The following is a 26767-nucleotide window of genomic DNA, read 5'->3' on the forward strand; positions in this document are numbered from 1 at the left end:
ATATTCACCATCTTCAGTGTTGGCCAAATCAAAAACTAGTTTAAATACTCTGATAATTCATAAAAGCCAGGGACACCATAAACCTGACCTACAAATAAAATCAGTGCATTGAGAAGCCTATAGGGGTGTAAGCAATTTTAAATTATTCCTTTGTTGTCTATTAGCACTCTAAAGCAAATATTTACTTTGTGGTTTTTTAATTCATTTACATTGACCAATTTTTAAAATATAACTTTTAAAGCTGTGTGGCATATATTTCAAGTTTCTTAAGCACAAGTGATGAAACTCTACGGAACTATAGGAGAGAAAGAAAATATAGGCTGACATATTCACGTCTACGGTCAAAGAGCAAATACAACAAATGCATTTTCTCTGGAAATGTTAGTGAATGATGTTCTGTGGGGAATAAGACACCTACCTCCCATGAGCAACTAACAAGACAGCTGCTAGATCTTATTCCTTTGTGGCTCTTAAATTTTCTTTCTGTAGACTTGCTATGTATACAGAAGAATTATGTGTTATACCCTTCCACATCTCTTTCATATTTAGATCTACGTGCTGTCTATTGTAACAAAAATTAGCTGCACCTCCCAAGATTTTTCTGCAATGTGTGGTCACAGGAATGCTACTATTTTTCAGTAATGCACTCCTGACCTGGTCTTTCATCCCCAGCAGACTCTAGCTGTACCATTAAGAAAGAAAACCAACAACTTCTGAAAAGTCTTTTTAGTTAATGAATTGGTGTTGATTGCAAGACAATTACGAGTCTTCCAGTTATATCTTATTTGGTCTCCCCTCAACAACAGCAGTTCCCCAGGAAAGCGTCCTAGGGAATTAGGCGCTCCCTCTGACTATGTGTTCTTACTTCGGCAGATGCAGGAGCCCAGCAAGCCCTAGAACAAGCGAATGCTGTACCATTACAACACTGCAAATGCACTGTGGTGTGAGAGGAGTCTTACGTGTTTAAGGATTAACTCTGAAAGGATGTTGGAACCTAAGTTATATTTAGATCAAAACCTTTGGTGGGAAAAAACAACGGTAGAAAAAGGCAGTCACACAACCTATTAGAGAATTGTGAAGTCCTCACCATTTTTAAGGGACGCAAAGACTTGACATCTGCTGAAGGAATTTCAGATGGTGAATCGCATTCTTCCAAAACCTTCATCTCTCCCTTGTAATTAAAGTCTGAATAAGCAAGCCATCTAGAACAATAAGGATAAAGGATTTATTATTATTATCAGATACGTTACAAACACAATGATCTTATTAAAATTACTTTTCTTTTTGTACTCATTAGAGCTAGACAATGTGTTTTAATACTGCCAGTACATCAAAACCATGCTCTATTTAAATACACTGGCAACATCAATACTAAGATGATCTCAGAGACTTTTTCTCAATCCAAGCTAAACATGAACGAAAGAGCAGAAAATTACCAATTTGTTTGTTTACCTTAAGAAGCCAGTTTGTTACACTGTAGTATACAAAACCAATGCCAGTAATGAGGATGAGACACTTGCATGAAGTTTTACCTAGGACTGCCACCTTAGTAATTAAGAGGCTTCTAACATCAATCCCACTCAGTTTTTTCAGTGGAAATTATTAAAATACGATTATTTACAGCAATCCGTTGGAAAGCAGGCTATCATAATTTTAATATGAAGATTAAAAATACTGAGACTGCTTCAGACTGTTTTAAATCAAAAAGTAAGCTGAATGCAAAAGCTGGACACAGGGTAAGTAGACCAAATAAGGAACGGAGGAAGAGGCATTGAGCCATACAGAAAATTAGTTTCTTAAAACTACAAACAGAGACTACAAGCAGTTAAAAGCTAGACAAAGTTCTATCAAAACTAAGACAAAACTTCATTTTAAATTCCTTCACCACCTCAATCTTCATACGCATATTGTGAGATCACAGGAAGGAAGGCTTGCCTCACATAAAAAGGCAAACTCAAGACTCTTTTCAACAGAATAGCTAATGTCATTCTGGAATTATTTATAAAAGGCACAGAATTCCCAAACTTCAGGAACTGTGAAGTGCTGGCCATTTACCCAGGAAACAGACTACTCTGCTGAATACAGGAAAATTCTAGGCTACTGAGGGGCCTGAATCATATTGCATCACCTCTCTCCAGAAAGCCAGGATATGGCTGCAGCTTGAAGAATGCTCGCATGATGTCATATTAATTTTTTGGAATTCAGCCATTGTGTTATAGATATAACAGGGTGGGTGACTAGGGAAACATTATCTGTTCTCCAATGAACTAAAAGCTAATGATAGCTGAACTGTTTGTTCTATTTATAAAGCTACTCAAAGATGGAATTATAGAAGACTTCTGCCAGCAACTACAGGAAACACGCCTTCAAAAATTTGGTTCCACTGCTAGGAGGCCACATAGCACAATGCTGAAGTGTAGAGCTGGGAATATCTACTATATGTTAACTGATTTGTAGCCACAAAAACCCAAATACTGTTCCTATTGCTGACTTGACTTTCACCCCATGATGTTACGCCTCTACCTGCTGGCAAAATGCTATTAAAAGTGTTCAGTACTCACGTTCCTGATTTGATACTTATAGAAGGGTTTTTCTCAACATCCAGTTCTTCTAAATTGGCAACTGCACTCTGTATGCAGATAGGAAGTCCCTCTGTAGCACCAGCTGCCAGGCAGAACTCTACCTCTGGAACGCCACAGTCCTGTGGAAACAAGTCAAAAGGTAAGAGTTACCCACACTTGCCGAGTCTGCCCCATTGCAGTGGGGGAAGGACCAGTAATGTCTCCTTCTTTTCCCCCCTGTCTTCTCACCTTTCTAATCTAACTCCTGGTTTCATACGATGGAAGGTTTTTAAATGAATACTGGGATTTTTAGAAAAGCTAAGGGAAGTAAAGTCCCACTGACTTTCAAATAGAACTATGCATATATGCCTATTAGGCTACCTTCAGAAAGCTGTTTAAAGGCTCTCCAAGTAAATGATCCAACATTATTTACTGATAAACTATGTACATAATACTGCCGACTTTTTTTTTTTTTTTAAAGACAGTGCTTCCACAAAACACATATAGATAGATATGACACACGTATAATTAGAACTTTATAGAAATGCCTAGTACTTCATTCCCACTTCCCCCCCTTGGTGATAATTACGTTCTGTAATGCATCTGTCTATGGTTTCAAGTCATATCGAGTTCAATTTTCTGTCATGCTAAATAAATCTACAGCATTCTGGACAAAGAAAGAAAAAGAACAGTACTGGAAAATATTTGCTTTGTTAAGTAAACACTTTAGCTGTTTTTCTGTTACTAAGGAGCAACAATCTCTGTTACCTTACTGAAGGTTTTCTATTGATAGAGACTATGCTGAAGAACAACTTATTGAACACATGATCTTCTCTAGAATTTGCAGGGATTTTAGTGAACCACATTAATTTAATAATATTTATATAAAATGCATTGCCAATATTTTTCAGCATTCAAACACGTCAAGAATCAATGAAGATCTTCTGTAAGGCCCTGCTTCAGCAGCGCATTACAGAACAGTCTTCCTGTTACAGTGAAAGGCAGCTCTCTCACGTGCTTACAGAGTTTGCTCAGCTGTAGCTGGAAACCTTCAGTGATAACTTCACACCACCCCTTCCCTTATCCTCCTGACTCATGGGCCCATTTGCATTAGGCTAGAGGGCTTGGATAGCATGAAGAGACCCAGGAAGTCCTAAATGTGGCTGGAGGAAGATGCTCCTTAAATATGCACTGGAGAAAAGGGACAAGAAGCTGTCCCTGACGGTGCCCTCACCGGAGCACCTGGTTACTGGATTTGCTGAGGACCCCGGCAGGGTCACATCATGACAGAGATCCCACATGGCCTGTGGCTTCTACCAGACTCGAAAGTCAAAACACAAGAGCTTGCAGAGGAACCCAGCATCAGGGCACAAAAGCTCTTAAAGCTATAGCACTTCATCTCATGACACCACCTGCTTGTCCTCCTTTTTCACATAGGTTTTGAGTGGAGCTTTCAAATGATGGAGTAACATCCCACACCTAGAAACACACCTCTTTTTGGTTAGCAAACTTCTTTCAGTAGTTATTTAACTGTCAGCAATAAACATGGCAATTGTAATAGATGGGCTTCAGGATATTATTTCACTTTCCTCATGAGACCTGAAGTAAAACAGTATACTGTGTGTTGGCAACTCATATTTCCTCTGTATTGTGCCTTGCAAACAATGCATGTTATTTCTTTTCAGAACAAAAACTGCAATACCAGAATTTTTATTTTCAGATGAGCAAAACCAGAAAAACTAGGAAAAAAAGACTTTTAGTACAATGCTACTTTATGGCAAAGTGCTAAGGAACATCGTTCCTCAATTCTAAGTGTATTGCTAGACAGATTTTTTTAAAAAAAGAAGTCTCCTCATAGTTTTCACATATATATGTACCTTATTAAATCATGGTTAAGAATTATTTGATGTTCAGGGTTTGTTTTTGTTTTTTTTTCTAATAATACGTGATACATGAGAAGGCTGAAATCTGTGAATCCAACAAGAAAGATTGATATGGAAAACCAGAAGTCGCACCTATAAGTATTCCACAAATAATGGTTTCAGATAAATTCTGAAACGAAGTATCTACAAGACTAGACAAGTGGCAAAATAACGTACGCTTGCCTGCGGGCTCAGACAGAATATGAGACAGAGTATTTTTAATTTTAATTCAGTAGGAGGTTATGTTTTTTTTTCCCATTTGAAGATTGGAAAAAGCCAGTCTGTATTCTCCTTTCAAGTTTGCTTTCCTGACTCTGAAGCTTACGAGGCAGGTTCCACCCTCAACAGATGAAGAATGTAGCAGTTCTCCAAAGGGCAGGTAAAGCACAAGCACTCACAATAAAATCTCTCCTACTTATCACCATCTCCCTCCAGCCAGATTTTGACAGTCATAAAAAAACCTCTTCTCATTGCAATGGCATTTTTGTCATTGTTAGAGTAAGTCCACAAAGTCCTTTCATAAAGCGTCCCATAGTAAACTGAGGTCTCCGTCAAAAGCAATTCAAATACCTATTTTTAAAGGTAATAACATGTTTGAGCAAGAATTATATTTTCTAAGCACTTTTATTTATAATCCCAAATGTACATTTTGACTTAAATAATGAGTCTGCAGACTGCAGAAAATGAAAAAATTTAGTATTATTGTATGAGGTGAACACTATGTATTTGCAGATGTACACTCAGATACTATGCCATTAATTTATATAATTTAAGCATGTAAACTTTAGCTTGGTAAATATTTGCCCTAGCATGTTCATATTTGCCTGTGCATATTTAATAGGCATCATTACTTTCAGAGGCTTCTCTAACATTCCTAATAAAGCCACCACCTTTAGAAACAAAATGAAAACCACACGAATATGATAGCATTCAGGTTTAGAACTAGGTCCTTCAGTCCGAAGCCCTTTCATTTGCAAGGCGTCAAGATTTTCAAATAAGATACCCACATGCAAATCTATTACCATGCAAAGCTATTACCACAGCATTTCAGGACAGATCCAGAACGGGAAGGTTTCCTCCATACACCCCCCCGCCCCCAGCCCTGCCACCCCATCACAATCAGTCCAAACTCATGCCATATTCATTATCCTACTGACACGTCAGGCAAAAACAGAATAAAAAGCACAGCAAACATCATAGGTAGTTATGTTCATTTCCAATGATAATACACAACCAGCAATGCTTAGGTAGGTCATAGCCTCCGGGCATCCCACTCCGTCTTCCTTTACTCTGCAGTACTCTTCTCCTGCCTCCAGAGTTATTCTGGAGGGCCTGTGCTTCCCTCATGGTCTTTTGGGAGCAGAGATGTTTTCAAAAGCACAGGGAATACTCTCGCTAGCTCGCACAGAAGACAATTCCAAAACAGCGACACACCCCTCAGCAGAAAGGTTAAGGCTTCTTCTGAAGAGGGTCAAGATGACCCTCAAGACCTTAGCATTAAATATTACTCTTCGGTGGCTTCTGACATTTTTCTAGTCTGACCAAGAGCTCCAACCAGAGCCTTCAACCCCCTCAAGGTGGTCTTAGCTGTTTACCCTTCTTCTGATCTAGGGTTATAGCCCTAACACCACCAGCAGGGCTAAGTAATTTCAGCACTCCTCGATCTTCTCCTTGGAGCTGTAAGCTGTTGACTGAAGTGATCAAAATAGCCTATTTAAATGAGGTAGCCCTTTATGTCAAAAACAGGACAAAGAATTACTTAAGTCTGACTTCTTAAGCTAAAGCCAAAATAATGATGAGAGAAGAGCCTGTTGAAAACCAGGCCTAATTAGTTCTGGTATTCACACGATTGCTAATACAGTCTAGACATGCATCTTACTTTCAATATACAATTTATCATTGGGACGTGTCAGCTTCTGCAACATTTTTTTTTTTTTTTTAAATCTACTCTCTGTTGATACTCCAGCCTTTTTTATCCATTCATAGTTTTCTCCCAGTTCTCGTGCTCTGTACCACTTTTGCTCCTACCTATCACCACCAAACCAAACTACAGAACTCAACAGGGCTGGTAGTAAAGTAAAGTAATATTAAGGAAATTAATTACTACTGCCCTGAAAATACCAACTAGCCAATGATACAATCTGAAGCTACTAGGTGTCTTCCCATGGCATCTGACAAAGTAGCCACTGCTTGAATTAATAACTTCTTTTCACCTAGCAAACCACACCAAAAAAAAGAAACACACCCTCCGTGTAATACTGTGAACATTCCCATTACAAAAAGCTTTGCTTAAGGAGAGTCCACAAGGAATCCTGTTATTCCCTGCCTAACTGTCTTGCAGACAGAGATTATAAACTGCTGTTTCAGATCTCATCACCTCGCAAAACAGTGGTTTACAAGATTACTCGAGAATGGAAACATCATCAACTCTTCTCAGCTCTTGTTTTCAGGAAAGAAACATTTAGCATGCTTTCTGGGCTCCCAGAAACAGATAGAAAAAGCCCTCCAAGTCCATAAGATTGATGTATGCCTCTGCAGTAGACCAGAGAACTGACCTGGCTAAAGAGATTGTGCTGCAGGAGCTGCATTGAACCTGTGTGTGCAGGCAGATTTTGCTAGCTTAGGCCCATGTTGACTTGCCTTAGTGGAGTTCAGACTCCTCATTACTTCAAATAGGTCTTCGTTTTACTAGTTGCATGATCTGTTCCTTTGGGATCTTTCCCCCTTCCTCCTAAGTTCCTTCAAATTAAACACACATGGATACATCTAATGTGTATCCACAGTAAGTCAAGCCACAGGTTAACCACAAAGCTAATAGAACCTTTGCTTTTTGTGGAGGCTTGAAGCCAAATCAGGACGAAGCTACTGGCAGACTGTTTCTCAGCAAACTAACATCTGCCAGTAAAAAATAAAAATAATATTAAATGTACCTCCTACCGTTTCTTTAGTAAACATCTGTTTTTTTCTTCTTGGCAAGCCATTTTCTTCTCAAATATTTAGCCAATTTTCAAATCTGCTAACTCAAGGCATCTGAGCAGTTGTTAAACAAGCACCATAAAAAGCCAATAAAGAATTAGAAGGCAAGCCAGACAGCCTGGACACACAGCCAGTATGACCAAACTAGGCAGGAGAAAAGCCACTGAGCTACTCAGCCTATGAAAAAGAGAATGACAGTAAAACATGTGATCCTGCAGATCACACACACACAAGCTGCCTGAAAAAGAAACAGCTATTTGTCAATTAAAAACAATGTCTGTATTTTTCACCAAAAAAAAAAAAAAAGAAAGAAAAGTAGCACTTTGGCAAACTACATTCTAAAAGTAGTTCCACAGCAGCTGTAGTACAACCTAAAAAAGAGGGATACTTTCACAAATCAAGGTTTAGAGGACAAAACCCAGACTAGTGAGTTCCACACCCACACTAGCTCCAACCAGCCCTATGGACTAGCAGCAAAAGTCCTCCCGACCAACCATACCCGCTAGAGGTTTAAGTTACACAAGAAACAGTGTTGATTCCCGAACTAGTATACTGTAAACAAAACTTTCCATCTGTCTTCCACACAAATGAACCACATACTGGAAGAACAATGCTTGAACCTATTTAGCTGTATTACAAAGATTTTTATCAAGCAACGATGAAGCTAACCACGCTGCCTTTCCTATTGAAGGGTTTTCTTTGATACCCAAGACACACCCAGCTTCCCTTGGCTTCAGACCAGAATTCCACATGTGACTGTGGTACTACTTTAATTATTTAGCCACCTTCCACATTACTGATCAATATTCATACTCCATATTGGTCAAATGCTTTTAATTTGTTTAGCTCAAATAAATGTTAACCTCATTATTCATGCCCTCAGCCAGCCTCTTTTGAGTTTATTTATTTATTGTTAAGTCTTAACAAGAGAATGAAGAATTTCTAATTGTTATGACATTATGGCCCTGTACTGACGACAAAAAGGTGATCAGTTTTAAAATGACCTCCATACCAGCACAGAACAAAGAAACACCACTATTTCTGAAAAACTTTCACATTGCGATACAAGTGTTAATTCTCTAGCAGTAAAGGGCTATTACCCTGTGAATAACTGGAATGTTGTGCTAAACAACAAGAGCACTAAGTCTTCTTAAATCACACGATCTGGTAAATATATTTCCCATTCACTGCATAACAATGGATGCATTATATTTAGTTTTAGACACTTGATTCCTATCTTTTCAACACAACGCCTTTTAAACTTCTGGCTGTACACAGAGCCAGATGCTGAGGTGCACCACTTGTCCACGTGGAACCCCTACAGATAGCACAAAACTGTAGAGGGAGCGACAGTAATTTTTGGAGACCACGCCATACAAATGGGATTGGAAAGCCAACTACTAATTTCTGAAACGGAATCCATACAGACACAGTAGACAGTTTAAGCTTAAGATAAACATTTGGAAAATATGAAGTGACTCCATTTAATTTCAATTAACTGGACAGGAAAACATCTAAAAGGAAGGGAGTCACTGTGTCAGGTAAAGATGGTGGCAAAGTAAGATAGTCCATCTGCTCATAACCTTCAGGAAGAAAGGGAAATTTAGTGCAAGAAAAGCCTGTCTTGAAGGAAAATTTATCTTGAAGGTGAAAAACGTGATTCATAGCAAACTTGAATAAAATTGGAAACACAGCATACACACATTGTCCACTGCTAGTAATACACCACGACTGCCAACAGAAATTAATTATGTGTGCGAGTATATTATCAACAAAGTCTATACCTTTGTTACATGTCTGATTGAACCAACTGTGAGGTTTCTTCGACGATGTTTCACACCCGGGAGATCCCAAAGATGATCCAGCACAGTCTCTCCTTCTTCTAGAACGTATTTCCGACCCTGGAACTTTGGTTTCTCATAAAAAATCCAACTGTAATAATAATATCATGAACTGAGTTGCTGCTGTTAGGTAAGACTGTCCTTACACAGCACATTTGTTAGAAAGCTCAGTAATGAGCTCTTTTTATCAAGCCAACTATCAGACCTTTCTTGTGCTGTCCCTCAGTAGTCACATTCACTTTAGATAAATACAGGGCTTGTACTTCTGTGCTTTAAAAATAAAATACACAATTCTCCTCCAGGACGTAGCCTAGCATAAATTAAAATATTAACTGTGTAAAAATACAGCTAAAACACAATGTAAATAAAAAGCCTTATTTTACCGGAACAAATATATTAATTAACACATCAAAACATGTCCTGTTCAGGCAGATACTACACAAGGCATCAAATATATACATACTAATAATGGCATTCAGTATTTCTTACGGCATGAAATAAATGTATGCAAAACCAAACAAAGCTGCTTCGAAACTACATAAATGTGACATGCATTGTTACTACAGCTGACAGTCAGAAACATTCACTGTAAGCGCTACCAACTAAATTCCAGTGCAACAACTGACATGGTCTCAGCCCCAGCTTCCCAAAGCAAACCAAGAAACACTTGCAAAATCTACCTTAAAGGCACTTGTATTTCCTTCTGCATACACATTCCTCTAAATGCTACATTGCAAACAGCAGCTGAGATTGTTCATTTTATGGTACTTTTGCAACAGCTACTGTATAATGAAACTGAACTGTAAAAAAAAAAAAAACATTTTCTTTGGCATACACATGCTTCTAGCGATGATTATGGCTGTACTGTCTCAGCACTTCAGGCAAGAAGTCTAAACTTACTTGTGGTTCTATTAGAAACTTTCTGTTTGAAGCTAGTTCCCCGGAGAAACAATATATTTTTTTTTTTTTGTACTGCAGCATTTGAAGCCTTGTTTCAAGCTTTTTTCATTGGTATCAGTCTAATTATAAAGAAAGAAAAAGACACTCTTGCAGATCAGACGTGTGTCATAAATAAAAGAAATGAAAATACAAGAGAAAAACATATACAGTCTTTTGGAAAGACTTTATTTAAATATGACCTGGATTTCTTACCATCCTCTAATTATCCTAAGTAATGCTCCAATGGGAAAGATCCAGGACGTGGTATCTAGCACATCAGAATTAACTTCTTGTTTACTTTTGCTGCCATAAATATCATAAATAATAATCTGAAACAACATACAAGGCATACGAATGAGGGCCCATTTCAACATACGGTGCAGACAGTTATTTTTTGCTTGGAATAAAACCTGTTTCACTTTGTGCCCACTTGACTGATACGCTACACATTTTCTTCTTTTATGAAACACTCTACTGAACTAAACCAGCAGCTGCTGACAGAAATATAATAAATTTACTAGTGGCAGGATTTTTAATAATATAATCTCATTATTAGCATGTGCAAGCATATGCACCACTAAAATATAGAAAACTAGGCTAACAACTTCAGATGCTTTCCTTTCAAAAATTTTGGTATAACAAATTATTCCATGTATCATATTGATCTGCGCGACACAAATTCAGCTTACCTTTCCTGGTCTTGGATTGTATTTGAGACATGCCCTGTCAACGAGGTTCTGAAATTAAAAGGACATGGAAAACAACTATTAACATCTACAACAGTAGCATAAAGCATAGACAGATTATTCTGGTTCCACTATTCCTTACATGTATGCAACTGTCACTAGCAGAAACAATCAAGATTTGTTTCACTATCATTCAGAGTTGGTGTAAATAGTTGAACAGAATCAAACAATCAGCAGACAGCAGCAGGTGGTAGAAAGGAAGAACTATTATGAAAGTTACAAATTTTGGAGATATACTACCCTTTCCCAGCAAACAATAAACTGCGTGTTTTAACAGTGGCAAAACCAAAGCAGGCCTCTACCACAGACTGAAATATTCCCAACATCATGGAAAGATGTTATTCTTCAGTTACGCATTTGGTCAGTGCGGCCTTTTCAATTTCTAGATATTAGAAGAACTGTTTCCATACCCTCATCTGCCATTGCTTTAAATAAATTAAAGAAGAAATGCTAATCTGTGGAAGCAGCTATATTACTTGCTAACTGAGCTACAATTTGTAGAAGACTCTGCAATGAAACAATCGAACAGACCAGTAAAAGCAAGTATTTATACTTTTTGGACAATGCAGCTCTACTAATCTCAGAAGTAGAAGAAATCAAAGAACAAATTTCATACAGAAGGCAGTTCATTCATCTTAAAGTTGAAATGTCCTTAACATCGACAAGTCTGTGTTTTGCTACTATACAGACTTGCTATTATGCATATTTTCCTACTGTACTTTCTGTTCACATCTTCTGTTTTACAATTAAGTCACTTTCAGCTGTGCGCTGAACCAAGAATACTACATTTTAAAAATTATTTTATAAGACGACTTTATATTTATAAACTATTATAACAAATGACAGTAATTACGCTGTTTAAGATCAAAGAATTAATGTTAAAAAGGGAGCAAGGAGAACAGGGAGACAGCAATTTTGAATCTGGGCTAATCACTGTGATTACTAATATGATGTGACACAACGTCTTACCACTGACAGTTCTCCCAGTTTTGGCATGGTGTTGTCTTGAGACCAATGAATCTTTGGCTGCAACATATCCTGGAGAATGCTTCCAAACCTGGTCCCCTTCTCAGAGGGGCAATTGCTGGCAGATTTCAAATACTGGTAGTACACACTTGTAGGAGGATGCTTGAGAGTGGCATCAGCTTTCTGTGAAACTGGCTTACAAGGTGTTTGACTGGGACAAGCCACATCTGGAAACAGTTCTGGTTGCTCCTTAGAGTCAAGTTGTTCCTTTGAAAGAAGTGGTGATTGTTCAGGAAACAAAGATCTAGTTTGGTCATTTGACTGAAGGGTTGGTTTTGAATTCCCTCTCCACTGACTGGAAAGACATTCTCCTTCTCTCTCAACATCAAGCACATTTTCTTCATATGGTGATTCTTCCTCCTCCTCGTCCTCCACTCCCTCCTCCTCGTCCTCTTTACTGAACTGAGTAGTAAACTGTAAGCGCTCAGAAACCAACTGGAGAAGGGACAGCACAGAAGCGTCGTCAGTATTATCTTTAGATATTCCACTAGGACGGCCTTCTGGTGACATGTCTGTGGAAAGTAAGTCTTCTTGGGAGCTGTCGTCTTCATATATTGGAGACAAAGAGAAAGGATATATTCTACAGCGCTTAGCCTCCACGCTCAGATATGACTCCGAGCTACAGCTATCTGTCGCTTCATTCAACTTCTTATCCTTCCCATCCTTCCCATAAAGACAGGCTGGCTCGTGTTTACTCTTTGCTCTTTCGCGCATTAGATGATCTATATTATCCAAAGGCAGAACAGAAGAAGAAAGCAAACCAGTTTGTGTATCGTCAGTTGAGACAGCTTTGTTCTCAGTTTGAAGGGCACCTTCATAAATGATAGTGAAAGAACTGTTTTCCCACTGTTCAATTAGTGGAGAAATGGCCAAAAGATCCAATGGTTCCTTCATGTCATCACTACAGTCCAGACCATTTTCTTCAAGCTGATCATCTCTCTTCATGTCATGATCCTTCACTTGCTTCAGATTCTCGTTATTTTGCGCAAAAAGTGTGTTGAAGCAGTTTTTCCCTTCACTGCCCTCTCCAATAACAGACAATTCCGGTACAGTGAACTGTGTATTTAATCCAGTATTAACCTCTGCTATCTCAACTGCCCCTTCTGCTAGTTCCTCTTTACTCTCCACCACCTTTAGATCTTCTAAGGTTGCTTTTATTTGTGCAGGTACTTCTTCTGCAGCTTCTCTTCCGCAGTGTTCATACGGACTGTCCTCTGCATTCCTTTCCAGAGAACCCTGAGGACTGCTTTTGTCTTTGGATTCACTCTGCATGCTGATACATTCTTCATCAGACATAAAAGAGGACAAATTAACATTTACAGTTGGCAGCAACGTGCACTCTGGCATATTTGTATTATTGCATGAATCTTTTAACTGCAGTGACAGAAGCATCTCTTCAGTCACACTAGCATCTCTATGTATTAAATGTGAAGATCCATCAGATTTTCTACTAGTTGCTGATACTCCAGCTTTGCCACACAACTCTGCTGCAGCCAGATGTTCACACACCTTTCTATTTTGTCTCTCTTTGGCTGGTGTCATCAGATCCGATTCTGGCCTTGCTGAACTACCAGTGGGTAGGAATCCATTTGTTTGACACGTAAATGCATTATTTGGTATCTTTTCACCGCTTTGGGGCCAATCTATGCCATTTTCCATACTATTTGGAAGTAAAGAAAGAACTGAGCAATCTGCCTTTTCACAGTTTACAGCTACACTCTGAGCTTCTGTGTTCTCTGTCGGTTTCTGTGTTTTGGCAGGTAACTTCATACCCAGGTTTAAAATTTTTGGGGTTTCAGCCTTAGGTTCAGGCTCAACCTTTTCAGAAGGCCTTTTATTCTCACTGCCTTGCCACTGATTGGATGCCAGTTTTTGTTTGGCTGAGTTAATGACTTCATCAATTATTTCTTTTGCTTTTAGTGCTAGTGCACTATGTAGGTCAATTTTATCAGGGATGTAAGATAGTATCTTTTCATCTTGATTATTTGTATCCACTGTTTCATTTCCTGTAAATGAAGATGAGCCTCCTCTGCTGCTCTCATTAAAATGTTTTAATGACCGCACAGCTGACTGGATTTCTTCTGCTTTCAGCTGTACAGTTCCAGCTTTCTGATCATTTAGAATATCCGTGTTCATTAAACCATCCTTGCTTCCACAATGCTGGCAGACACCAATGGCTTGTTTTGCTATTATTTCTTCTATAGCCAAGTGTAAAACTGAGTCCACTATTTCCTCAGCTTTCTTAAACAAAACAGCAGCATCTTGGAATCTAGCATATTCTAGTCCCTTCACATCAGTATCTTCCTGTAGTTCCTCAGAACAGAGCTCATTTGACTCTGCAGGTGCAGCAGCTGTTTGATCATCCATCAGAGACGGGGCTTCTGAGACAGGAGAAGCATGGTTACCAAGATTCACCTGTCCCACAGCATTTCTGCACACGCTCTCAGTACAGGCTGACTCAGATGCCACTTCTGAAGATTCCAAAGGACAGATGGGTGATGGCATTATCTCTGCCAAGAGACTGCCATCAGCCTGTTGTGCGGATGAGGCATCTTCTGCCCCATCATCAGCTCTGTGGCTGGAGGAGTAACCGTTCCCCTGAACAATGCTCGATGTTTCCAAGGCAGAAATGGAAAGGTTGGAGGCTTCTCCGGATCCCAGAGTAGGTGAAGAGGACCTGGGGATGCAAACACTCCCCCCATGTACTCCAGCAGCAGAGCAATCAAGTATAGCTGGAGTAAGCTCACGTTCCAGAGAATCAGCCAGGCATGAAGCTTTCAGGTCTTCTGAGCAAAGTGGTGCCTTGATCATTCTGTCCTCAGGGATTATTCTCCAAAAACCAGCAGCTGGAAATATTAAGCTGTCCTGTTCAGAATCTGTAGAGCATCTAGCAATCTGGCCATTTTCAGAGTTAGTGCCAGGAGGAGGCATTTTTCCTTGGTTGTCAGATGAAGAATCAAGTACTGTAGGTGATATCCTAGGCTTATTACTGTTTTCCTTCTTGGAAGAAAAATTAATACACTTATTTTCAGAAACAGGTGGAGATTCAGAAATTACGTCAACATCAACATTTTCACAGATGAAAGCAGAATGGTTGGCAAAAGTTCTTTCTCTGTCTCTCAAGGCAGAAAAAGAAGCCTCCAGAATGTTTTCTTGTGACTTAAAAATATGAGAGGAAAGTTCAGAGATGCAATCCTTACACTTAGAGGGAACAAAAGCAACCTCAGTCATACCAGTCTTGTTGATTTCAGAAGCAGCAGGAGTAGGATCATCTGTCCTGTCAATACTGGTTGCTGTATTATCTTCTGTGAGCATAACTAATGCCTTGGCAGGAATGTCTTGAACAGTTTCAAGGGAAACAGGACCACAGTTGTGGACAGGAACTGAGCTCTCCAAGAGGCTTATGTCTACAGGCTCAGAGGATTTGCTCTTTTCACATTCAACATCAGGACAAGAAACAGTCTCTCGCACATCTTTTAAACTGACTTCTCTTTTCCCTACAGTTTTATTTTCAGTCTTGCAACTAGGATGAAGAGAAGCTGCGCAACAGCCTCCAGTTTCAAAAGAAGACTCATCAGTAAGAGAGAGAGGTGCTGTCAGCTCATCGAAGTTAGATTTCATACTCTCACACACAGCTATGCATGATGATACATTGGCAAGGTTTTCCACTGCAACTTCAGATAAAACCTTTGTTGTTTTCAGACCCTCAGTTTCCAGACAAAGTAAACCAGTCTGCAGTGTGGCAGTATCCTTAGAATTCTCCAAAAGGATTAACTGGTGATCATTTTGTATGTGCACTGGCTTCCCTAACTCACTCAATTTTTCATTACAAGTCTCCCTGCCCATGACTGTATCTTCATCATTTTTAATAGATGACACTGAAGCAATTAGATTACCTCCAGCTATGCATTTTTCTCCTCTGGACTCCACTCTAAGTGAAGCGAGTATTTGTTCATTAAAAGGTAAAAGAGCAGTAACAAGAAAGTTCTGTGGATTTTGCTCTCTTTCTACATCTGCCACAGTTTTCTGTGTATCACTTTTTCTTGGATCACTGTCTTTATCTGCACTACCTTTGTGCTGATCAGCTTGCTGCTGAAATGTAGCGGTTCTGGAATGAAGCATCTGGTCATCCGGTGTTAGCTCCGACTGACTATCCATTTGATGATTATAGCCATGTTCTCCCTTACTCACCTGTAGTTCTTCAGTAACTATCTTATTTTTTGATTTGTGTGAATGTAAACAATCATCCTGCATTTCTTTTGTGCACTCCTTATTAGCTGCTTTACAACAATGATTTTCTTTATCAAAGTTAGAAGTGGCATTTTTGTCTGCCTGAAACTGAGCTTCTGCTTCTCCCAGCAGTCCAACTTCTTTTCCAACCAAATCACTTGCAGAACTCATGTTAAGGGAACTGGTAATCTGGGAAGTGGAATTGGTTAGGATCTCATTGTTTCTACTACTAGATGACATTAATGAATCTAGTGAACTTGTCCTTTCAATTTTTGTTGCAGCTAAAGCAGGTGTATGTTTTAAGTCTATCTCATGAGATGGTTCGGTAAATGAAGTTGTGGTCTTTGCAGTTATTTCATGTTTATTGCTACCCAAACAATGCTGAACTTTAACAGACTTTTTCATTCCCATTTTAACTGCAGAAGAATTTACTATGACGTCATCTTCATGATCTTTACTCTCATCTTCTCCATTTTCTTTTATTAAGTGTGCTGATTTTGGAGAGACAGTTGTTTGGATTTGTCCATTTTCTTTAATCATTGAACCATTTCTGTTCTCAGTACTTTCTTCTTTTTCAGCCGTTTCTGATTGATTCTTCAGTATCTGCCTAATCCTTGCAGAACCTCGATATGTTGCGTAAGTGACTGCGGGTGCTTCTGGCTTCCGTTGCATCTGCCTGTAACAAGGATCATCATTATCAGCAGAAAAAAGACCATCTAAATAGCTAGTGTGATAATAAAGGTTAACACAAACTGTAGATGATGTACAGTACTGTTCTCCTCCATGGGTCAGCACAAACTGCAGATTGCACACAACACTATTTTCCTCCTTTTTCTGCTCTTTCTAAGCATGGCTTTGCATGACAAATGATACATCAACTACCTTTTACTGAAAAAGTCAATTTAAACTATAAGCAAAAAGTAGATGTTTCTATAAGCAACTATCATCTGATTTCTACTAGAAAATGGAATTACTATTTACAAACGCCACTGCAAATCAACACCTGCAGTGACAGAAATAAGCATACTTTTGTGAAGGTGTTATACCGTACTAAAGCATGTCTATACTTTAAAACTGAAAAACAATTACTGTACTAATGTTCATTAAAATATTGAATTTAAATTTAAATTTTTACCCAAGCTCTCAAGACATTGTTAAGGAACAGGATTAGGAGAAGGAAAACATGTGGAGAAAAGAAAGCATACAACAGGAAATGCTTTCTGAACCACAGGGCAGTAAGGACAGAGAGCGAATGGAGATCAGGTAAGAATGAAGACTGCTTGAATACTGGAAGAAATACCAAAAGGAGAAGCCTAGAAATGTGACAAGGACTTGGTAGATCTGGCCATTCATCAGTCTCAAAATTATTAGCAAAAAAAGTGAATGCAAAAACTAACAAACAAAAGAATCACCATGGAAAAACTGTGATCCTCATCCTTCACCGCTCTTTCTGATATACTAAGGACAAATTCAGAGCCTGTCATTTTCAATTTTCTGAAAAGGCAGGTTTTCTTCTTCAAACTAACAGATATCACAGATACCTTCTCTCTAACGCTTCTGTCCTTTCCCCCTATTTTTCTGTTGGTTAAAGAATTCTCACAAAAATCGGGCAGTGACAATATGAATGTGACCGTCCGCTTTTCCATTCTTCACCTTAGGACAAAGCAGACGCTCAGATTGTGCTTAAACTCCATTCTGCATCAGCTCCCACCTAAACTAAGAACAAACCCTTTTAAACTCTTACCCAGCCTGACCCTATGTTTGCTAACCCGGTGGCTGGAAGTGGCCATTCACCTGTCTGGGAAATTGCCATACTCCTTTCAGAAGAGTCTCTTGCGGGGGGGTGCGGTGGGGTGGGGTGGGGGAAGAGTTAGCTAAGATTTTGCTTTCTAATATAAAAGCAATGCAATAAGTAAAAAAATCTTTAAAGCATTTTAAAAAGCTCTGCAGCTTACCATTAGTTCACATTTACTAAGAAGTTATTACAGTTCTAGAGTTGAGAACAAATAATTTAAGTGAGAAATAGAAAATAAATTTACTAAGAAAAACTGAACAGCAAAATAAATAATTTTGTTTGAGTATCATTGAGTAACTATAACTTCAAATATTGTCTGTATGGATTTTGAGTACGTATTCTTTCAATAGGTACAGAAAAGGCTAAAATAGGATCTATTTTCTGTCAAGTTTTGAGAGGACCAGATTCTTATTTCAATAATAATTTTATTTTGAAGAAGGAACTTACTACTATTTAAAATCACCAGTAATCTCCCTCCTTGTGCAGTATTTGGACATGTATATTAGACTAATGCCAAAATATCTGAATATGGGAACTCAGACATTATTAAAACTTGAAAATTAGGTTTGCATTGGGGTTGAATTCATTGTACTACCTGATGAAAGTTACAGCAGAATCCCAGTATAGGTTTTATTAGCCAGGTATACTAAGTTATAGAGGAAACAGGAAGGTCATGTATAAACACCATGTCTCCTAAGCTTTTGCAGTGTTAGATGTTTACATTTAATCTTCTATAGCACTAGTTTGTTTTCCAGTGGTAGCAGTGGTAGCTGCTAAATACACACACATGTTGTTGTCTTCAGCACTCATAGCTCTTCAAAGAAACACACATTTCTGAGTGAAAGAAAACAAAACACAGCTGGAGAAAGGGCAGTAGAGAAGAAGAAGGAAATTTTTTTTGTTTTCCTTAAAAAATAAAAATGACGTTGTTTTCCACTTCCTCACAGAAAACTTCCTTCTACATTAGAAGATATTTTCCAAAGCTCCAGAGATCCTAAAAATCTTAGGGGAAGGATTTGCTGAGTTCTATAGTACACTATATTCACCCATCATCAAACAGCCACAGCCATAATAAATGTAAGTCTTAAGAATGTAAGAGCTGATCATGCTCTCATTCAGAATTAACCTTACTGAGTAACCTCTCCTATGTCCGTTAAATCAGAATAGGATCAAAATGTTTTAAATAATCACTATTAAGCTTTTACAAAATCCATCAGCTCCCCCATACTTTGACCAACCTCAAAAATAAAAGTCAGTCTAGAGCCATCCTCAATCCGGATAAAATTTCTTTCAAGAAAATAAACAGAACACAGGTTGACACCAATCCTCTAAAAAAGGTTTATGGATTCTTGAAAATGAAAACTGTAATGATGTGTGTTTAAAGTGAGCACAGTAATGGTACTGCAAGGTACCAAACATTCATTTCCACCACAATCAAGATATTATTTTGAATAAATGGCCTGATGACAATTAACTTTTACTGAGCACCTTTCATTCTGCTGTTGATATTTTGTCTGATATGCAGTGGGAAGAATTCAGAATTTATCTATAAAAATGTGGGAAGAACTAGTGCTTGACACAAACCTGGAAAATGTCCTTCTGTTTGTCTCCCACACCCAACTTTGCCTTCAGATTTATTCCAGGAACTCAGCAATTCTTAAATCCAAAGCATCCAGAAATGGGATGAATAAGGTAGTTTTACAGAATACTGCCTACACAGGGATGACAAGGAGAACCCAGCATGATAGGATCCTATATTCATATTGATTTGAGCCACAGATACCAACAAAAAATTATACCATTTATAACAAATGGTCAGGGGCAAAACAAACATACTCAGAAATCTCACTTTGCCTGTGTGGTGCCTTTTATCATTTCTCCCAATTCTTTTTGCTTTCCGTTTGTCTTCTGAGGGAATTTTATGCTCTGACTGATCAATTTGAAGTCTGAGCAAGACTCAAAGCAATATGCTCTACGGAGCTCTGAACACAAACTCAATCCTGACTACCTGAAGCGACACTTCACCTGCAGAGCCTCATACAGTAGTTGGCCTCCCCCACTGTCTCCCAACACACAGCTCTGCTTTCCTGCAGACTTGCCTCTACCAAGAATTTCTGCAGTGCATGCTATTTTAAGAGCAAACCAATCTCTCCTCCAGACATGGCAACTTCAGGATCTCTGACCTTTGATAAAGAATTTGCTGCTCAGCATATTACAAAAAATTTGACAACAGACCTTTTAGTCCTAATGCATTTACTTTTAGAGCACACAGAAGTGTGTTCAATCTGAAAGCTCACATGCAACAGCAAGACATTTAAAAAATGAAAACCCACGTTCCTATGCGGCAGTAGCTATTCAGCTGTAAGTCTTACGAAACACATTTAGAAGCAGGCTGTGTCACAGAAAATCTTTTGAAAGTGTCACTAGAGACTTGTTTCATAGACGTTTAAAGTAACAATTCATTTCTGATCACCAAAAGAATGTCAGTTCCGAACTTACCTTAAAAACTCTTTGCAATTTTTTTTTTTAAACTCATATGAGGATACAGATGAAAGCCTGATGATATACAGAACCCAGTGTGCATTCTGTCATACATTTCAAATACTGGGAGATTCCTTGTCTCCCTTCTTCACAGGAAGCTATTCAATTCCCTATAACACCTTAATTCAGTTTCACTAAAGACTGTTTGACAGCAACAAGAGAGGATGTCAACATGAGTTACGTTAAATTTGTCAAAAGTAGGTGCTTGTAGAGATTTCTTCAATTCTGAAAGAGAAATAAAAAGTTCAAGGGGGGCTAACTCAAGGAGGAGAGATGAACATCTTCTGACATCCCATATGACAGACATCTTGGGTAACTTGCCCAAAAAGTGGCAATAGTTATAAAACAATCTTGTTGGTTTTGAAGCCCTGAAGCAGTAGTAAACCTACTACCTTGAACGTCTCATCTCCGTGCATCCGTAAAGATTACATTGTTTGTAGTGTATGTCATCAGGATGGTGACCCCTCCAATCTTCATATTTGTACCATACAATAATGTAGAAAGCAGACAACCCAAGACTATTTTAAAAAAGATGGAGGAAGATCACACAGCATGATACAGCACTACAAGAGTACAGCACCGCAGATCCCCAGGCAGCACAGATTCACATTCACAGCATGACATCCATGCTAGAAAGCCCTTACCACCAGCTTCCCTGCTTAGCTCCAGGCTCACTAGCTCAGACTCAGCAGTGCTGAAGCACAAGCATACCGCTGGCAGGCCTGTTTCTGCAGCATGCAACACTTGGCTCTCCCCAGACATGCAATGGCCATTTTCTTCCTCACACCTCATTCGTCCATATATTTTCTCCCCAGCCCACCAGTCTTCTGCTTTTTCACGCATATGTGTGCATGTTTCCCCTAATCTCCCCTCATAGACCCTTTAGAAGTAGCTCCCAGAGCAGAGAGATCTGCAGGCTACAGGCTGAAAACCGCTGATCTAAAACAGTATGTCTCTTGTGGTTCCTGTCTACCCCTCCCTGACTATTTTAAAATTATGCTATTGTTTGTTTTAATTTTTTCCACTTAGCTTTTTCCTACCACATATTTAACTACGCAATTTTTTTTTTAATTATGTTAAGGTCCTTCGTCTGGAAACAACTGCCTTAAAGTCACTTTGAAAAACTTTCCGGTGGAATCCAACTCACTCAGCCAGCTGGTTTCTACACTCATGTCAGATCTTCATAAATGGAAAAAATAAAAGCCTGACTTAAAAAAAGACATTATGGGCTAACTGAAAAGTTGCTCTATACAACTTAAATGAAAGAAAATTGTTTTTTAGCCAGAGGGGATAGCATCATGATTTAAACCTGAAGTTTGAAATACCTAGCATCCTGAGACGTCACAATGTGTATTTCAAAAGGTCAAAAGTCTGGCTGAACAAAGTGATTTGCACACAGTTGATTCTGCAGGAAATTTCAAAGCTAATGTCCATAAGGACAATTAAGAGTCCATGACAATTTTAATAAAACCAAATGTAGTCCCTGTGACCTTGGAAGGAATGCTTTTCCTTCCCCTTGCCCTTCATGGTACTACTTCTTGATTATCTTCCACATCTGGGAAAGCAATCCTACTCTTTGAGTCTGAAGGAAGAAAGTACATATCGAGGCTGACCCAAAACACTGGCAGCTGCAAGACTAAGACCAAGACCAGCATGAAGGGCTTGGGATAGCTCTCAGGCTGACCTTTCTGCCCCGTACTTGTGGGAAGTATCCGTGAACACCTACCTGCCACCCTTGCCCCCCACACAGTTCAGCCAGCTCCCCCTCCCTTCCCCTCTGTCACACACCGAGATACTCAGGTGCCCAAAAGCCTTGACCTGCCTCTTCCAGGGAGCACAGACAAGCACGGCCTGTGCTGCCTCTGCAGCAGTTTACCACATGCTGCCTCAGGCTGGCACGCAAGGAGGGGTTACAAGATGCTGCAAATACCAAGAAAAAGCAAATCACATTCAGAAGCTGGATGGCACAAAGTTACCTTGTGAGAGATGGCCTCACCTTCAGGCACAGAGCTGCAATACGGGCTGGAAAAGACCCTGGGAGATCATCCAGTTCAGCCCCTGCTCCAAGCTGGGCCAACTACGATCGGAGTGCTCGGGGCCTTGTCCTACAACTTCCGAGCACCTCTGAGGAGGGGCCTTCGGGACTGGAGCCCTGTGCACATGCCCCAGGGTCTGACTACCCTCATGGTGAAAACACATTTCCCAATATCCCATGTTCCTGGTACCTCTCATCCCAACAGCGCATGTCTCTGAGAGGAGTCTGCCTCCACCTCCTCTAAGGCCTCCATGAGTGAGCTGAGGAAAGCAGTAAGGTCTCCCCTTAGCCTTCTTAAGGCTGAAGAAGGCTGCTCCTCTTGGCCCCTCCTCATATGTAATGAAGAATTAAAGCTAGGACATTCCTCTACTCTCAAGTAAGAGCATAGCTTCAGATGCGCTAAGGAAACCAAAGGGTTTGACATCAGGATGCCAGCAACAAGATTATTCTTCCCTTTCATGTACACCGATGCCAGGGGGAGTTAGCAGATGTATCAGCAGGAGATTAGACTGGGACCTGCCTATGAGTATTATACAGATGCTGCGTGTGCTCTGAAGAGGCAACCAAAGGTGACTACGTGGTATTCTAGCCGACCACCTGCCTACTTAAAGCAGGAACCCAGTGATGCCCTCTCTCTGATGCTACTTGCCACCCCAACAACAGTAAGGATGAAGGTGTGAGTATTAAGCCTTTATTGACAAGTAAAGGCCTAGGAGGCCTGAACAATTACATTGCAGGTAGCTCCTTAACTTCAAAATCACACTGTAAAATGCTGTTTCTAACAAAACAGCTGAAAAAAACTTGTTAAAAAAGTTCAGTGGAAAAAACAACACGCTCAATTAATTTTCAGCTTAATTAATTTAACTCAATTTTGCTTCATGCATCTGTTATGAATTACTCTTAAACTACGAAGCTCTCATCCTTCAGAAACACAGAAATCTTTGCATTGGTGCCAACAAGAACCTTTTCTTTGGCCCATGTCCCAGCTCTGGGCAGGTACCCTTCTCTGGCAGGCAGGCAGGCCTGGACCTGCATTTCTCCTACGGCAGAGCCCTGAAATTCACCCACCCCCCTGTTGGAACGGGTAGCTTAATCTCAGCACAGCACCTATCTTGACAAGGTCTCAGCCGACCCACATAGGCTCGGGCTCTCATCAGAATCTGAAGTCTGTGAGTACTGGTAGCTTGTTCAAATTAAGGTATGCATAGAGATGTGTCTGGAAGAAAAGATTTAAGAATAATGAAGGCCTTTTCTTAACTTAGCTAACACTAAATCCTTCCATGGGAGATTGGATATACCCCTGCAATGACTGCTGGAGGCCTCTGTCCACAGTTCATCAAGAAAATTAGGGACAGGATGATCCCGATCCTTCCCCAGGACAGCCTTCTACATCAATTTTGGGACATATTTGGCTATCCTAGAAGGGTCAAGCTATCCACATAGTTTATACCCCTCTCAAGCCATAGCAGGTCACTCTTAGTGATTACTCCCTGTCCATCTGACCACCTGCAACTGAACAACACTGCACTTCCACGGTTGGTTTCTGAAGGCAGAAGCCAAAAAGCCACCAGAAGAAGAGTTACTACATCCCTCTCCTCCCTTCCCATTTCTCCACACCAAGATGCATACCTCTGCCCCTCGCTCCCCCTTGTGCTGCTTCAAGTGTCTGTGTAGCAAAGTGCATCAGGGGATTAAAACAAAAAGTAACTGATCTAGGTCAAAACAGCAGTGCTTGCACGCATGCAAGGCACATGCTGACAGGATCACCAGGGGTCCACAGCTGTCCTGGTGTTCCCCAGAGCCACCACCAAGGCAACCTCTTACTACAAAGGGAAACAGCTGTCTCTCCTGTCTCTGACAGGCTGTATTTTACTATACAACGACACATATTTGTCTGTACAGTCGGAATCTTTATAGTATTCCTCAGGAATTACCTAGCGAGACCATCGCTTGGCATTAAGTGATTTATTTTCCATTCATTGACTCGACTGTCTGCCAAAGGCATCTATAGCGAAAGAAGAATGCTGCTGCTACTGACTGAATCCAAACCACAATATACAATCCATCAGCCAAACGAAGTGCTATGTTTCTGCATCACCACAAGCCTGCATCCGAACAGTAACACAAAGGTGAATGACAAGCTCTGAAACAGACACACTACCCAGAATTATGTGGGCCTGAAGGAATTTATCAGATGTATTTCTAACAGAGCAAAATAAAAGGACAGGATTTTTGACAGTTCTAAGGTGGGAAATACTAATGCAATTGAATGTATAGCAACAGGTTTACTAGACTTTAAAATAAAATAAATAAAAACCCTAAACCCTCACAGAACCCGACAATGTATAACATAGAACTGTAAACAGTCTGAAATTTGTCTCTCCTCAAGGCTACCTCCCTTTCTGAATGAAATAGCTTGCAATGCTCTCGCTAAACTATTATGAGGACTTGGCTCCTGGCAGGGTGCAAAGTGTAAAAGCATACTGTTTCAAGTATTTGCTTTTGAAATCACCCCCTCTCCTACCTACAATTAGAAAATCCTTGTAATTGTGGGGTTGGGAGCTCTTTCTCACTTCCCGGTCCACAAGGTTCATAACAGCAGGGACAAGTCAGGATCTTAAATATTTTCCTGAACTGGGGTATTAGAATGTGGTTAGGATTTTATAATCAAAACATTTAGAGTGGGTGCAACTTTGATTTTCATCTCATCAATCGTGTTCAGCAATGCAATAAGGCATCTTGCTGATCTCCAGAACAAGCCATGCAGTCTCACAGGTATGACTGTTTTGCACGTCACTGTACCCAACATCCATTTATTGTTACTGGATGTTACAAAAATAAAAATACTAGAAGATAGGCAAATGGCAAGCAGTCAACAGAACAGATCTGGGTCATTACTCAATTATTTTTTTTTTCTTAGTAGCAAATACCTTACTTTGCATTTTTCTTTTCGACTTATAGATGAATAAGCATTACTTTAAAAATGTATTTTATATTTTACCAACCTCACCCCTTTATCATTAACCTTTTATACAACACTGCAAGCCCAATTGCTTGCTTCATTTCTCAATGCAAAGGAAATCTTCAACCATCCCAGAGACAAACAGAAGATAAAGGGATGCAATAACTGGAGACTTAGTCAACCCAACTCTCCTCACCCATCTTCAATGCTGCAATTATTATGTTACTGTCCACAGTAATTGTTGTCTAGAGACTTTACCAAATTTATCACGGTTTTGTCCTCTGTGCTCCTCCTTTACCACTTGCCACTGTCTGGATTAAAGGAGCAGAAGTCTTTAGGGTACAATTGCCTCTGCACTAACCAGCCAGCATGATGGAGGAATAATGTGACCAACACATTTTGCCCCTCACAAACTCCACAGACTGAGCTCATCAATTCCACTTTCCTTGGCTCAAGGCCTGGAAACTTGAGTCTTTCCCAAGTGCCAGGCCTCCCACTGAGGGCAAAATTAACATCAGTCTACAGGTCAGAGCAGTCTGATTTCCTTGTATTTTACAAAACATTGCTTTAAGGATATGAGGTTAATGAAGTTGTCTCGGTAGAGGCACCTGAGACCATTTCGTAGGTATTTTAGTTTGGAAAGGTTGGTTTGGGGTTTTTTTGTTGGGGTTTTTTTTGGTGTTTTTTTTTTTTTTTAAAAACAACTCTAATGCGTGTTAAGCAATCTAACAACTGTCCCTCTTTCACTTATCATTGCAACCTCCTCCCTAACCATAGATAAATTCAATATTTAACAGTAGTTTAGAATTAACAAATTCATTTAAATGTTCCTCATGACAAAGGAAACAGTGTGGTCTTATGGATTTGTAAAGACCTCAGCTTCGATTTGCCTCTACATTAAATGCTAAAATTGCCGTTTAACATAATCAATGGAATCGATAGTACCTTTGAATTTATATGGATGACTAGCATGTCTCATCTGTCTTTTGGGACCCAGTCTTCAAGAGATTAGCAAAAGACCACATTCACACCATCCCTTCCCTTCATGGTATCCATGGACCTTCCAGTTCCTTTGTGCTACATCTTCACCATCCCTCCATTATTATTCATGTGCTTTTACCACCCACTTCCAACTACTTCTTAGTACTTTCTGCAAAACTATCCAGCCAATCCTCAGCAATCAAGAGCACTTT

At 39.6% G+C, this 26767-nt stretch overlaps 1 protein-coding gene across 1 annotated transcript in view; it reads right to left on the reverse strand.

Annotated features, from left to right (window-relative positions):
• The window catches only part of CRYBG3 (crystallin beta-gamma domain containing 3), a 95362-nt gene that overhangs the window by 34822 nt on the left and 33773 nt on the right, over positions 1–26767 (reverse strand). Inside the window, exons 4-9 of the mRNA XM_054189219.1 lie at positions 11955–16917; positions 10929–10976; positions 10453–10568; positions 9244–9391; positions 2562–2701; positions 1088–1202 (exon numbers count right to left, since the gene is read on the reverse strand). Coding sequence (XP_054045194.1) covers positions 1088–1202; positions 2562–2701; positions 9244–9391; positions 10453–10568; positions 10929–10976; positions 11955–16917 — 5530 coding nt within the window. The remainder of the gene's footprint in view (positions 1–1087; positions 1203–2561; positions 2702–9243; positions 9392–10452; positions 10569–10928; positions 10977–11954; positions 16918–26767) is intronic.

Source organism: Rissa tridactyla, chromosome 1 (genome assembly GCF_028500815.1).
Source record: "Rissa tridactyla isolate bRisTri1 chromosome 1, bRisTri1.patW.cur.20221130, whole genome shotgun sequence".
Lineage (NCBI taxonomy): Eukaryota > Metazoa > Chordata > Aves > Charadriiformes > Laridae > Rissa > Rissa tridactyla.